Source organism: Triticum urartu, chromosome 3A (genome assembly GCF_056163025.1).
Source record: "Triticum urartu cultivar PI428250 chromosome 3A, HENAU_Tu73, whole genome shotgun sequence".
Lineage (NCBI taxonomy): Eukaryota > Viridiplantae > Streptophyta > Magnoliopsida > Poales > Poaceae > Triticum > Triticum urartu.
In genome coordinates this window covers 678,049,006-678,061,281 of record NC_141875.1, presented here as the reverse complement: position 1 = coordinate 678,061,281, position 12,276 = coordinate 678,049,006, and the positions used below count along the sequence as shown (strand labels likewise).

Here is a 12,276-nt window from a genome sequence, read left to right as displayed (position 1 = left end):
TGAAATTGAGTAAGACTCAATGCCCGACCACTGCAGAAGGTAGAGAGAATATGAAAGATGTTCCCTATGCATCAGCCATAGGATCTATCATGTATGCAATGCTGTGTACCAGACCTGATGTGTGCCTTGCTATAAGTTTAGCAGGGAGGTACCAAACTAATCCAGGAATCGATCACTGGACAGCGGTCAAGAACATCCTGAAATACCTGAAAAGGACTAAGGATATGTTTCTCGTATATGGAGGTGACAAAGAGCTCACCGTAAAAGGTTACATTGATGCAAGCTTTGACACTGATCCGGACGATTCTAAATCGCAAACCGGATATGTGTTTACATTAAACGGTGGGGCTGTCAGTTGGTGCAGTTCTAAACAAAGCGTCGTAGCGGGATCTACATGTGAAGCGGAGTACATAGCTGCTTCGGAAGCAGCGAACGAAGGAGTCTGGATGAAGGAGTTCATATCCGATCTAGGTGTCATACCTAATGCATCGGGTCCAATGAAAATCTTTTGTGACAATACTGGTGCAATTGCCTTGGCAAAGGAATCCAGATTTCACAAAAGGACCAAACACATCAAGAGATGCTTCAACTCCATCCGGGATCTAGTCCAGGTGGGAGACATAGAGATTTGCAAGATACATACGGATCTGAATGTTGCAGATCCATTGACTAAGCCTCTTCCATGAGCAAAACATGATCAGCACCAAAGCTCCATGGGTGTTAGAATCATTACAGTGTAATCTAGATTATTGACTCTAGTGCAAGTGGGAGACTGAAGGAAATATGCCCTAGAGGCAATAATAAAGTTATTATTTATTTCCTTATAATCATGATAAATGTTTATTATTCATGCTAGAATTGTATTAACCGGAAACATAATACATGTGTGAATACATAGACAAACAAAGTGTCACTAGTATGCCTCTACTTGACTAGCTCGTTAATCAAAGATGGTTATGTTTCCTAACCATGAACAATGAGTTGTTATTTGATTAACGAGGTCACATCATTAGTTGAATGATCTGATTGACATGACCCATTCCATTAGCTTAGCACACGATCGTTTAGTATGTTGCTATTGCTTTCTTCATGACTTATACATGTTCCTATAACTATGAGATTATGCAACTCCCGTTTGCCGGAGGAACACTTTGGGTGCTACCAAACGTCACAACGTAACTGGGTGATTATAAAGGAGCATTACAGGTGTCTCCGAAGGTAGATGTTGGGTTGGCGTATATCGAGATTAGGATTTGTCACTCCGATTGTCGGAGAGGTATCTCTGGGCCCTCTCGGTAATACACATCACATAAGCCTTGCAAGCATTACAACTAATATGTTAGTTGTGAGATGATGTATTACGGAATGAGTAAAGAGACTTGCCGATAACGAGATTGAACTAGGTATTGGATACCGACGATCGAATCTCGGGCAAGTAACATACCGATGACAAAGGGAACAACGTATGTTGTTATGCGGTCTGACCGATAAAGATCTTCGTAGAATATGTAGGAGCCAATATGGGCATCCAGGTTCCGCTATTGGTTATTGACCGGAGACGTGTCTCGGTCATGTCTACATTGTTCTCGAACCCGTAGGGTCCGCACGCTTAAGGTTACGATGACAGTTACATTATGAGTTTATGCATTTTTATGTACTGAAGGTTGTTCGGAGTCCCGGATGTGATGACGGACATGACGAGGAGTCTCGAAATGGTCGAGAAGTAAAGATTGATATATTGGAAGCCTATGTTTGGACATCGGAAGTGTTCCGGGTGAAATCGGGATTTTACCGGGTTACCGGGAGGTTACCGGAACCCCCCGGGAGCCATATGGGCCTACATGGGCCTTAGTGGAAAGGAGAAAGGGGCAGCCCAAGGTGGCTGTGCCACTTCCCCCTCCCCTAGTCCTATTAGGACTAGGAGAAGGTGGCCGGCCCCCCTCTCTCTCTTTCCCCCCTTGGGAATCCTACTTGGAATAGGATTGGGGGGGGAGTCCTACTCCCGGAAGGAGTAGGACTCCTCCTGCGCCTCCCTCCTTGGCCGGCCAGCCTTCCCCTCTCTACTCCTTTATATACGGAGGCAGGGGACACCTCTAGACACACAAGTTGATCCACGTGATCTATTCCTTAGCCGTGTGCGGTGCCCCCTGCCACCATATACCTCGATAATACTGTAGCGGAGTTTAGGCGAAGCCCTGCTGCTGTAGAACATCAAGATCGTCACCACGCCGTCGTGCTGATGAAACTCTGCCCCGACACTTTGCTGGATCGGAGTCCGGAGATCGTCATCGAGCTGAACGTGTGCTCGAACTCGGAGGTGCCGTAGATTCGGTGCTTGATCGGTTGGATCGTGAAGACGTACGACTACTTCCTCTACGTCGTGTCATCGCTTCCGCAGTCGGTCTGCGTTGGGTACGTAGACAACACTCTCCCCCTCGTTGCTATGCATCACATGATCTTGCGTGTGCGTAGGAAAATTTTTGAAATTACTACGAAACCCAACACCTGGGTATTCCAGCGATTGCCTGTTTTTCTTATGGACCGCCACCCAGGCTCAAAGGGATCATGAGATTATTCATGCTAGAAACTTCCGTGTGCAGCCACAAGCTATTATGGGCTCTAGCGTAGTTCACTAAGTTGTGCAAACTCTTACAGTGGTAGACTAGCAGATGTAGGGGATGTAGGTTGGTACGGTCTACCCGTTCGTAAGGTGCTAGCGCTTCTCAAAGACTATGTCTCGGTCATCCGTTTCTCAAACACCATGTAGTGCGAGAAATCCAACGGATGAGATCGAGTCTTGTGGGAAAAAGTGCGCAAACCTCTGCAGAGTGTATAAACTAATCATGGTTAGCCGTGTCCCCGGTTATGGACATCTTGAGTATCTAGTACCTGGATTATCATGTGAATCTCAACATGTTACTCTGAAATTAATTTTGTTGGGTTTTGTTTAATGATGATGCTTAATTGGGATTGAGAATGCTGTCAACCATTCTCAATGTTTAACAACCACCGTGATAGTTAAATAAAATTTATTCCTTTGCAGTAGGGAAAAATTGGCTTTACGCAAAACTGTAACCATAGAGATTTCCACCAGCCAAATATGCATATAGAATAGCCTGATTATTCCATTACTCTCTATGTGTTACTTTGCCAGCATATTCCATGTGCTGACCCGTTTCGGGCTGCAACGTTAATGTTGCAGACTTTTCAGACGACGATTAAGGAGTTTTAGTTCGTGGTTCTATACTCAGTGATGCCGTTGGAGTTGATGGACTCACTTATCTTCCAAGACTTCCGCTATTATCGTTATTAGATGGCCTTAAGCCATATTTATTGTAATAAGTTCTCTTTTGAGACACTCGATGTAATAAGTGTGTGATTGCTACTCTGTTATAAATCCTTCAAGTACTGTGTGGTGTCAGCATTACTGATCCAGGGATGACACCTGAGCATAGAGATTGGACCGTTTGAGGTCTGGTCGCTACAATGATTTTGGCAATGGCGTGGACAAGGCTAATAGGTCTGTAATCAGAGATGCCTTCGCATCCTCCTTCTTGGGCAAGAGAACGACATTGGCGGAATTGAGCCATTGCAAGTTGGAGGTGTGTAGGGAATCGAAGCGTTGAATAACCCTCATGACCGAATGCTTGATGATTCCCCAACACTTTTTAAAGAAGGTCCCCGTGAAGCCATCTGGTCCAGGTGCCTTATTGCCAGGCATCTCCTTAATGGCCTCCCACACCTCTTCCTCCGTGATGGTATTGCCAAGGTCATGTAAGTCATGGGGCTCGGTGCCGAGCTCCTCCCAATTAAAATCTTTGTTGCACGTGCCTCTCCTCCCCATGACCTCAGAGAAGTGGTCATGGATGATCTTCTCTTTTACCTCATGTTCAGTCACCCACCCTTGTGCATGTTTGATACGATGAATGTGGTTTTTTCGTCTTTGGGAATTAATGGGGCGATGAAAGAATCTGGTGTTTGCATCACCATCCCTCAGATTTGAATTCCTGGCACATTGGCTTTTCCTAGCCCTCTCAAGCACCGCCAAACTAATAACCCTCCGCTTGAGCCTAGAACGTAACTCACGTTCCTCGGGAGAAAGAATCCGCTCTTCTTGTGCAATGTCGAGGCGAAGAATCACAAGCAGGGCTGCATGTAGTTGAATCTTAGCCTTGGAAAAGAGCTTCTTGCTCCACTCAGAGAGCCGAGTCGCAGTTTTCTTGAGCCTATGGTGCAAGACTTGGTAAGGCTCCGTGTGACCCACGTGCTCGTCCCATGCCTTCTGAACCACCTTGTTGAATCCAGGCAAAGATACCCAGAAATTCTCAAATTTGAAGGACCGCGGCCTTCTGGGGCCCCTGTCATCCGCGAGAAGGAGCGGACAATGATCGGAAAGGGAGGACGACAAAGCGTGCAAGACATGGGTGTTGAATGTCGTATCCCATTCCGCATTGCAGAAGAAGGAGTCAAGCTTGCAAAGCGTTGGGTTGTCCCGCTCATTACTCCACGTGAAGCGTCTATTCTAAAGATGGATTTCCTTGAGCTCGCAGGACTGCAAAGTAGCGCGGAACCGGTTAATCCTACTTCGATTAACATTTATCTTGTTTTTGTCACGTGCACGATAGATCTGATTGAAGTCTCCCACAGCAAGCCAACCAACACTAGCCAAAGGCTTGTGGGCTTTCCGACCGCCTCAACACCAGGAATATGCTTAAACGTCGACATTACAATATTGGAGAGGATCACAACTGTATTCTATGTGGGTTGCAAATTGAGGAAACCATGGAATATTTGTTCTTTGAATGCCACTTCAGTGCTGAATGCTGAACTAGTCTTGGTCTTTCTTGGGCACAAGGAGCTTCAAGGGTACAAACGGTCACTATGGCCAAAATCAGTTGGGACCGACCTCTCTTTATGGAGTTGTTCTTACTTGCGGCTTGGAGCATATGGAAGGAACGCAATAACAAACACTTCAGGGGGATTGCACCAACAAAAACATCTTGGTTGGACAGACTTAAGAAGGACTTCTCTCTCCTTACCTATAGGGTCAAGGAAAAGCATAAACATCTCATCCCCCTCATCCTTTCCTCAATAGCTTAGTACTCTCCCCACCCCCCAAAATGGGGGGTTGATAAATGTAAAGATGCCATGTAAATTGTACAAATTTTAATAATACAGGTTACAACAGTAGGAGGTTCTCCTACTGTTCACGGTTCAAAAAAAAAGGCTTGTGGGCGGTAAGTTCGGCGAAGAAGTCGTCCTTGCAAGCATAGTCTATGGGACCATAGACGAAAGTGAGTTTGTAACACATGTCGATCGCACGGATGCGGACCATGCCGGAGAGACAATAGGTCCAAGTTGAGATAACGGAGACGTCTAGAACATTGTCGTCCCACAATAAAAGGATCCCTCCCCTAGTCCCAGTGGTCGGGCGTTGCGCGAATTTTTTGAGTCTGTTACCACCAAGGAAGGCGGCAACAAACTTGTCAACACTGGCAAGCTTCGTCTCTTGTAAGCACACGAGTTGACACGAGGAGGCGGCGATCGTTGCACTGACCGTTGCCCGCCTAGCTGAGCAGTTTAAACCACGGACGTTCCAACTGAGCGTGTTGATTGGCTATATCAGCATGGGACACACCATCGTGCACATAAACCTGACGGTCCTGACCATGTAGCAAGAAAGGACACAGAACGTAGCCATTGAAATAGCTGTCCAACTGGAGCAGTACAACACCGCATGTAGCCCAACACAAGGCAACACCATGCACCCCTGATACAACACACACACCTAAAAACAAAAGCAACAGAGCCACACCACGACACATTACTTAGTTGGACTAACATAATCAACTAAAACAGCCCAACTTAGCCCAAGCATGCAGACTGGGAGATCAAGCCGTGGCCGGCTGCGATCCCACGACTTCCTGTGCTAGATGGCCCTCTTGAGCAAGCTCCAGCGCACCCTCACCACCATGGTCCAGCAGTGCGTCCTCGACACCGTTGACAGCAGCAGCATCAAGGTGGAAGAACTCCCTCATGGCCATGATCACCTCTGGAGCCAGCTGCTCCTTAAACTTGGCTGTGAAGTCGTTCAAGGTAGCCTCAGTAACGTCTTCTCCGTCTCTTGTGATTCCCATTGTGCGACAGACGAGCTTCCCCGCCACCTTGGCTGCTGGAGCTGCAACAACACCTGCACCCGCTTGTTTGATCCTTTGTAGCGAGAGGCCGCCCTTGTTGGAGATTTTAACTCCTGCCAGCGTCTTCCGTCAAGCCACTGGAGGGCTGGGACGAGGCGACGCAGGCGGGGCAAGGATGCCCAGCTGCCGCTCCTCGAAGATGGGCGCCAGGGTCTCCTCTCCGTCTTGTGCGGCGCGACGGTGCACCGGGGAGGGGGTACGCCTTATGGTGCCGACGCAGACCAGCGGCGGCGTTGGTGATGACTGGAAGCCAGGTGCACCATCGCCTCAGGCAAGCATGGCTCGAGCAGAGGCTGGCTATGAGTCGCACCCAACAGGGGGAGCTCCTGGTCTCGTCACGTTTAGAAGCAGGGCTTAGCGGCAGGACAGTGGTTGGGGAGAGCAGCGGAGACACCGATGGAGTGCGCTCATCTTGGGATTGCTGCGTGGAGGAGCGAGGCGAGGCATGACAGACGGGGCTGCGCCCTCGCGCAAGCTGTTGCGCCGGCAGCTGGACGGGCAGCAGCTCAAGGTCACGAGTTGGCACACCACTACCCGATCCCGAGCCTTGCAGAACTGCAGCAGAGCCGGGGCACCCAGTGTGTGAAATGTAACCGCATCCTAATACATGCAGTAACAACTAGTAGCTGATGAGAGGGGGCTTTCAACACACTTTACAACCGCAGTTACAACAGGAAAGCGGCGGCGTGGGACCTGACCTGATAACCCTTTCCTCCGCTTATCACTACAGATTCTCCTTGCGCTTATGTCAAGGTTGAATATCAGAAGAAGCATCAATCAATTCCCTTAAATAGTTAGCAGCTAAAGATATGTTGTTACAGATAACTCCTAACGATGCAATAGGAAGACAAAATTATAGCACATTTCAATGCCTAACCAGGCGCGATGGGTTCATGACTAAAAATCAGGTGCGAGTTGCTGGTCAACAAAGAGGATAAGCTGCCTTTTTTCAACGTCACCTACAACAAAACCTGGAATCACGAAACTAATGCTGAACACTCATATAGTACTACGAAGACATGGAACAATCTCAAGACAACCTTGATAAAAGGCCAAGTCAATTCTTCATCAGTAAAGAAAAACAGAGACGCGAGGCAAACCAATTGGCAAATATTTCAAACACTGACCAAAATGACTTGATAATTTTAGCATCGACATGCACAGTAGCCACTCCTGCCCAAAAGGATATCCAAAGAAAAATAAATTTCATGCAACCATGTGACAGTCAGAGCTTCTTGATCACAGCTTTGTATACATCAACAAAGAAGCTAGTGGATTTGGATTCACAACACCTATCGATTAAAACAGGAGCCAAGTGAAGCATTATTTCCTTAAATGGTCATGAATAAAAATCATGTGCAACTTGCTGGTCAACACAGAGGATAATTTGCCTTAATTCCATGCTCAGCTACAACAAAACCTGGAACCACGAAACTAATATATATTTGCTGAACATTTACTATGAAGACATGGGATAATCTCCAAAAAACAAGACAATATCAAGAAAAGGCCAAGTCAATTCTTCATCAGTAATCAGCTAAGAACAGGCAGATCGATTGACATATTTCAGACACTGACAAAAATGACTTGGTAATTTTAGCATCAACCTGCACAGTAGCCACTTCTCCCAAAAGGATATCCAAAGAAAAATAAATTTCATGCAACCATGTAATAGTCAGAGCTTCTTGATCATAAGTTGATAACTCTGTGCACATCAACAAAGAAACAATTGAATTCATACTACCTATTGCTTAAAGTGGAACCAAATGAAACAATATTTCCTTAAATGGTTAGCAACTAAAATGAAATGATAGATAATTGCTTACAATGATAAGAAGCTAATGTGAAATAATGGATATAATTCCAAACGATGAACCAGAAAGTAGGATTTATAACAGAATATTTCATTATAGAACCATATGGAATGGATTCTTGAACAAGAAGAATAACAACAGAACTCACTGCTAGGTTGAGTACAAAATGCAGTCATTTATTCAATTTACGTGCGGTGTTTCAAGCCCTTATAGACATATAGAGACAAAAGGCAGGTAGATTGCCACATAGTAAGAACTGAGAAGACCACTAGATAAAAGAGTAAACTAATCCTTCAGTTCAAAACAATAGAAACATCACATATAATAGTTCGCACATATTTGAAACACATATCAAAATGACTTGCTAATTTTAGAATTAACATGCACAGTAGTCACTGCCTTCAACATGAAAGGGTGACAGAACAAGCATAGATTGCACGGAACTACATAAGAATAACAGTTTCTTGATCATATAACTTTATATGTATCAACAAAGGAGCTAATGGAACATACGGGTCCAACTCATGCATATTGTAGCTTATGAGGATACAAACGTTTAGGTCATTAAGAAGAACCCACTCACTCAACAGCCCTCAGATGAAAGGTGGAGCATTCACAACATAACTCTCTAGCGCCGGAAAGAATGTATGCGGAACAAGAGTTTGTTTGAGCTGAAGTTGAGTAAGACAGAGGTCTTCACGGTAGAAACTTCCAACCAACTTGCCATCCATGTTAATCTGAAACAGCCCATTGCCAAATCGTGATAGCACGAGCAACTCACCATTGCCATCGGGCACAACCACAATCAACATATCGCCATGCTTCACCCTAACCTGCCTCATGTCACACTGCATCTTGATCTCCTCAAACGGCAATTCAAAGCGGTATTTTAAGGTCCAGATCTCGCTTTCGTAGTCCTGCATCATCCATATGCCAATGATTTTGTCTTTGTCATTAGAGCAGGCCACGCCGAGAATGCCATCCATTTCAAACATGCCAGCAAATAGGCCATCGCTGCTAGGAACGACTGGACCACGCATCCGCCGGAATGACTCAGCTGTGGTGTCGAATGCCATTATCACTTTGGCTGCACTCTCATACTGCTGCAGGTGCCAATGCAGGCTACCACGGGAGAGAACAGCACTGGAACACATTTCATCCACCTCCGGCAGCCATCCGATGTTCTTCAGTGGATGGACGGAGCCCAATGCGAAGATGTAGCATGCATCAGTCGCCGGATCTTCATCTCTCGGGCAGACGAGTACTCGGTACTCGCCAGTCGGGCCGTGCCGATACATCCCCAGAGCCAGAGGCACGAAACCAGAAAGCGTCGGCAAGCAAGCAAACTGACGAGTGGCCGGGTTGCAGACACAGAACCTTGGAACACCCCTGCCATAGTCGGTGAGGAGGAGTAGACCGTCACAGGAGGCTTCCAGACTGGAGTCGTCGTCAAGCCGGGCGACGGGTTGGAGCTGGGCGGCGGCGGCGCCCCGGTTGTCGAAGGCGAGTAAGCTTTGGCCGCCGTGGTATTCCTGGAAGGCGATGGGGAGGTTGGGCTGACGGGCGTGGTGGGCGGCGAGGAAGTCGCGGGCGGAGGTGGCGCTGCGCCAGGCGCGGCAGACGGCGCGGCAGCGGAGGAGGGATTTTGGGGGCAGGCGGACGAGGATCTCCCATACCACGACCTCTTCCGGGAGGCCGCCATGGGGAGGAGTCGCTGCTGCCGTCGCCATGGCCGCCGCGCTGGGTGGCGGCGGAGGTAGGTCAGGAGAATGTATCCAGTGCAACGAGCTAACTCGTGTAACGAATGCACCAGCTGCACATGACCCGTCAGATTGGAATCAAAGGGACAGGATCTGGGCTGCTGGTACATTTTACAAAGGGAACCTTGTAGTATTATTGAATGCTACGAATAGTACTGCCCAATCCTGTATTGATGTACCAATCTGAGCCAGAAAATATCCTGCTGTTGTTTGCGGAGACGTGATCAAACCGAACTTTTTTGTTTGACCAAGTTGAAAAATCATTTTCTTAAGTTTTAAAAAGAGATTTTCTTCAGTAGTCTTGGTTACTGTGACCAATCCATTAGTAGTGAGAGTAAATTTTGACACACTTGTTCTACACATGCAATACTCACCTTTGAACTGATGCAACGAGTATATATAACAAAAAAAACTGAACGAACTACACCTGCAAACAGTGATTTTCTTCTAATAGACACAGATTTAATGGATACACTCATCTGTGAGGTTTCTAGTTACAACCGTACATTACATAGCTTAACTGTATCCATCAAGTGTGATTGTCAGGTAACATATCTCAAGGCTTAACACTAACCTAAACGAGCAAGCTTATCAAAATACCCAAACCACACAAACCAACCCCAGTTACATCAACTCACGGCTTAACACTAATCATGGATTGCATGGTGCCATCCCCTCTGGTTCCCGTTGCACTTCACTGAATATGTACTGGCTCTGAAACTCCAAGTACGAACAATACAACTGCCTGGTAGAAAGAAACATGATTCTATCATATAAGGGGTAGCCTGCAGTCCAAAGAACAATTCAGGAAAAAAAACAGAACTTAAGCGATCCAGGCAAGGCCATGCTAAGATCAAAAGTGATTTGGTTGGACAACAATTGTCTTTATAATGCTGAAAAACTAAGACATATTTGCAGAATTAAATCTTGTTTGTCTATTAGAAGTGTCTCACTTGCTAAAGTACAGAGCAAGAATTTCTGATGATGATGCTAAAAATATCTATTACAGATGAACATCTTCTCACTTATCTTCCAAGTTTCAGATGATGATGCTGAACATGTTCTCAATTATCTTCCAAGTTTCAGATGATGAATGATGCTGAACATGTTCTCACTTATCTTCAAAGTTTCAGATGCTGCTGTTGCTGCTGCAGTACAGAGCAACAACACACATGAGAAAAAGGAATTGTGCTCAATACACATAATAATAAGGTTGCGCTAATTGGCCAAATAGTCACATGAGCACAATGTATAGCAGTTGTCTGCAAAATGAAGTTACACATAAATACAAATCAAATCTTGAAATCTATGTGAAGCTAGGCTTAGCAATTCCCTTTCTAGGTCATACAATCAACTTCCTGAAGCTAACAGTAAGGCTCATTCAGAGTTACATGGAATAATTATACAGAACTGGATAAACCAATCATATGCATGCTTCAACAAAACGCCTGCAAATGTGAGCTTCTAGTTCTAGGTAATCATTTTTCACGTAAAAACTATTGCGTGTACACATCACAGGAAAAAGTAGTAATTGACATCACAGAAAAAAGGTAGTAATGAACAAACTCTTGCCGTGTACACGGGCTCACAGGTAATCATTTTTCACATACATATTCAGTCGTTCATGTACGACTTTAGTATAAATTGAGCGAAGTACTTGACTAATTATCAGAGCAGACATAGCACATCTATATTCCACTCTAACAATTGTAATTAGTGATAAAATTTCACCATTATGGTTGCATCTCGTACATAAATTCAGTGCCCATACTGTCCAATTTCTGAAATGGGTTCAAACGAATTGGGGCAACTGAGGAGGAATCAGAAGAACCAATATGGCTGCCCATGAATAATATAAGAACGAAATACAGTGCACATACCTCGGATCGTTGAGCTGTAATGGCGGATGGACGGATCCTATGCAGCAGTACGGTCCATCCACAGAGCTACAACCTCGCGTCGCTACATAGGCGCAATCACACCGAGCCGCCGCTCAACTACATGGTTTGGATCCTGGGCGCTGGTGTTTCAACGCCGGCGGTCCCAGAGGGAGAGGGAGTTCTCGAGGAAGAGGAGAGGGAGACGCCAAGTCACCCAATTTTTCTGCTAACCCTAGCTGAACCTAGCGCCTGGTTCAGTGGTGCAGAAGATGGCGAAAGGGGAAGACACAAAGTGGAGTTTGGAGGTTGTTTGGCTCGATTTTGCTACACTTCAAGGCCCCTTTGCAAAATGTACCAGCACCCACATCTTTGATTGATCCTGTCCCTCATATTCCAATCTGACGGCTCATGTGCAGCCGGCGCATCTGGTGCACGAGTTGGCTCGTTGCACTGGATACGTTCTCGGTAGGTCAGATCCAGGTCTTTCTCAATCTCAACACAGATGCATCATTTGGGCTAGCTCGTAAACGGGCTGGGCTTAGCTGAACTTCGTTTGCAAGCTTTTGCCGTATAAAAAGCTGCTTAAGACAGATTTTTTTCCTTTTATTTTTAAACACAGTACAAA

The 12,276-nt window shown here is 46.0% G+C and overlaps 1 protein-coding gene across 1 annotated transcript; it reads right to left on the bottom strand.

Annotated features, from left to right (window-relative positions):
* Nucleotides 1-8,446: 8,446 nt before the first annotated feature.
* LOC125548302 (F-box protein At5g49610-like) lies at nt 8,447-9,761 on the bottom strand. The gene has a single exon (XM_048711950.2). The coding sequence runs from the start codon at nt 9,739-9,741 to the stop codon at nt 8,605-8,607; it is 1,137 nt and encodes a 378-aa protein (XP_048567907.1). The 5' UTR covers nt 9,742-9,761; the 3' UTR covers nt 8,447-8,604.
* Between the last annotated feature and the right edge of the window lie 2,515 nt (nt 9,762-12,276).

Excerpts from the sequence above, each read along its gene's own strand:
- LOC125548302 (XM_048711950.2), bottom strand. The coding sequence starts at position 9,741 with ATGGCGACGGCAGCAGCGACTCCTCCCCATGGCGGCCTCCCGGAAGAG.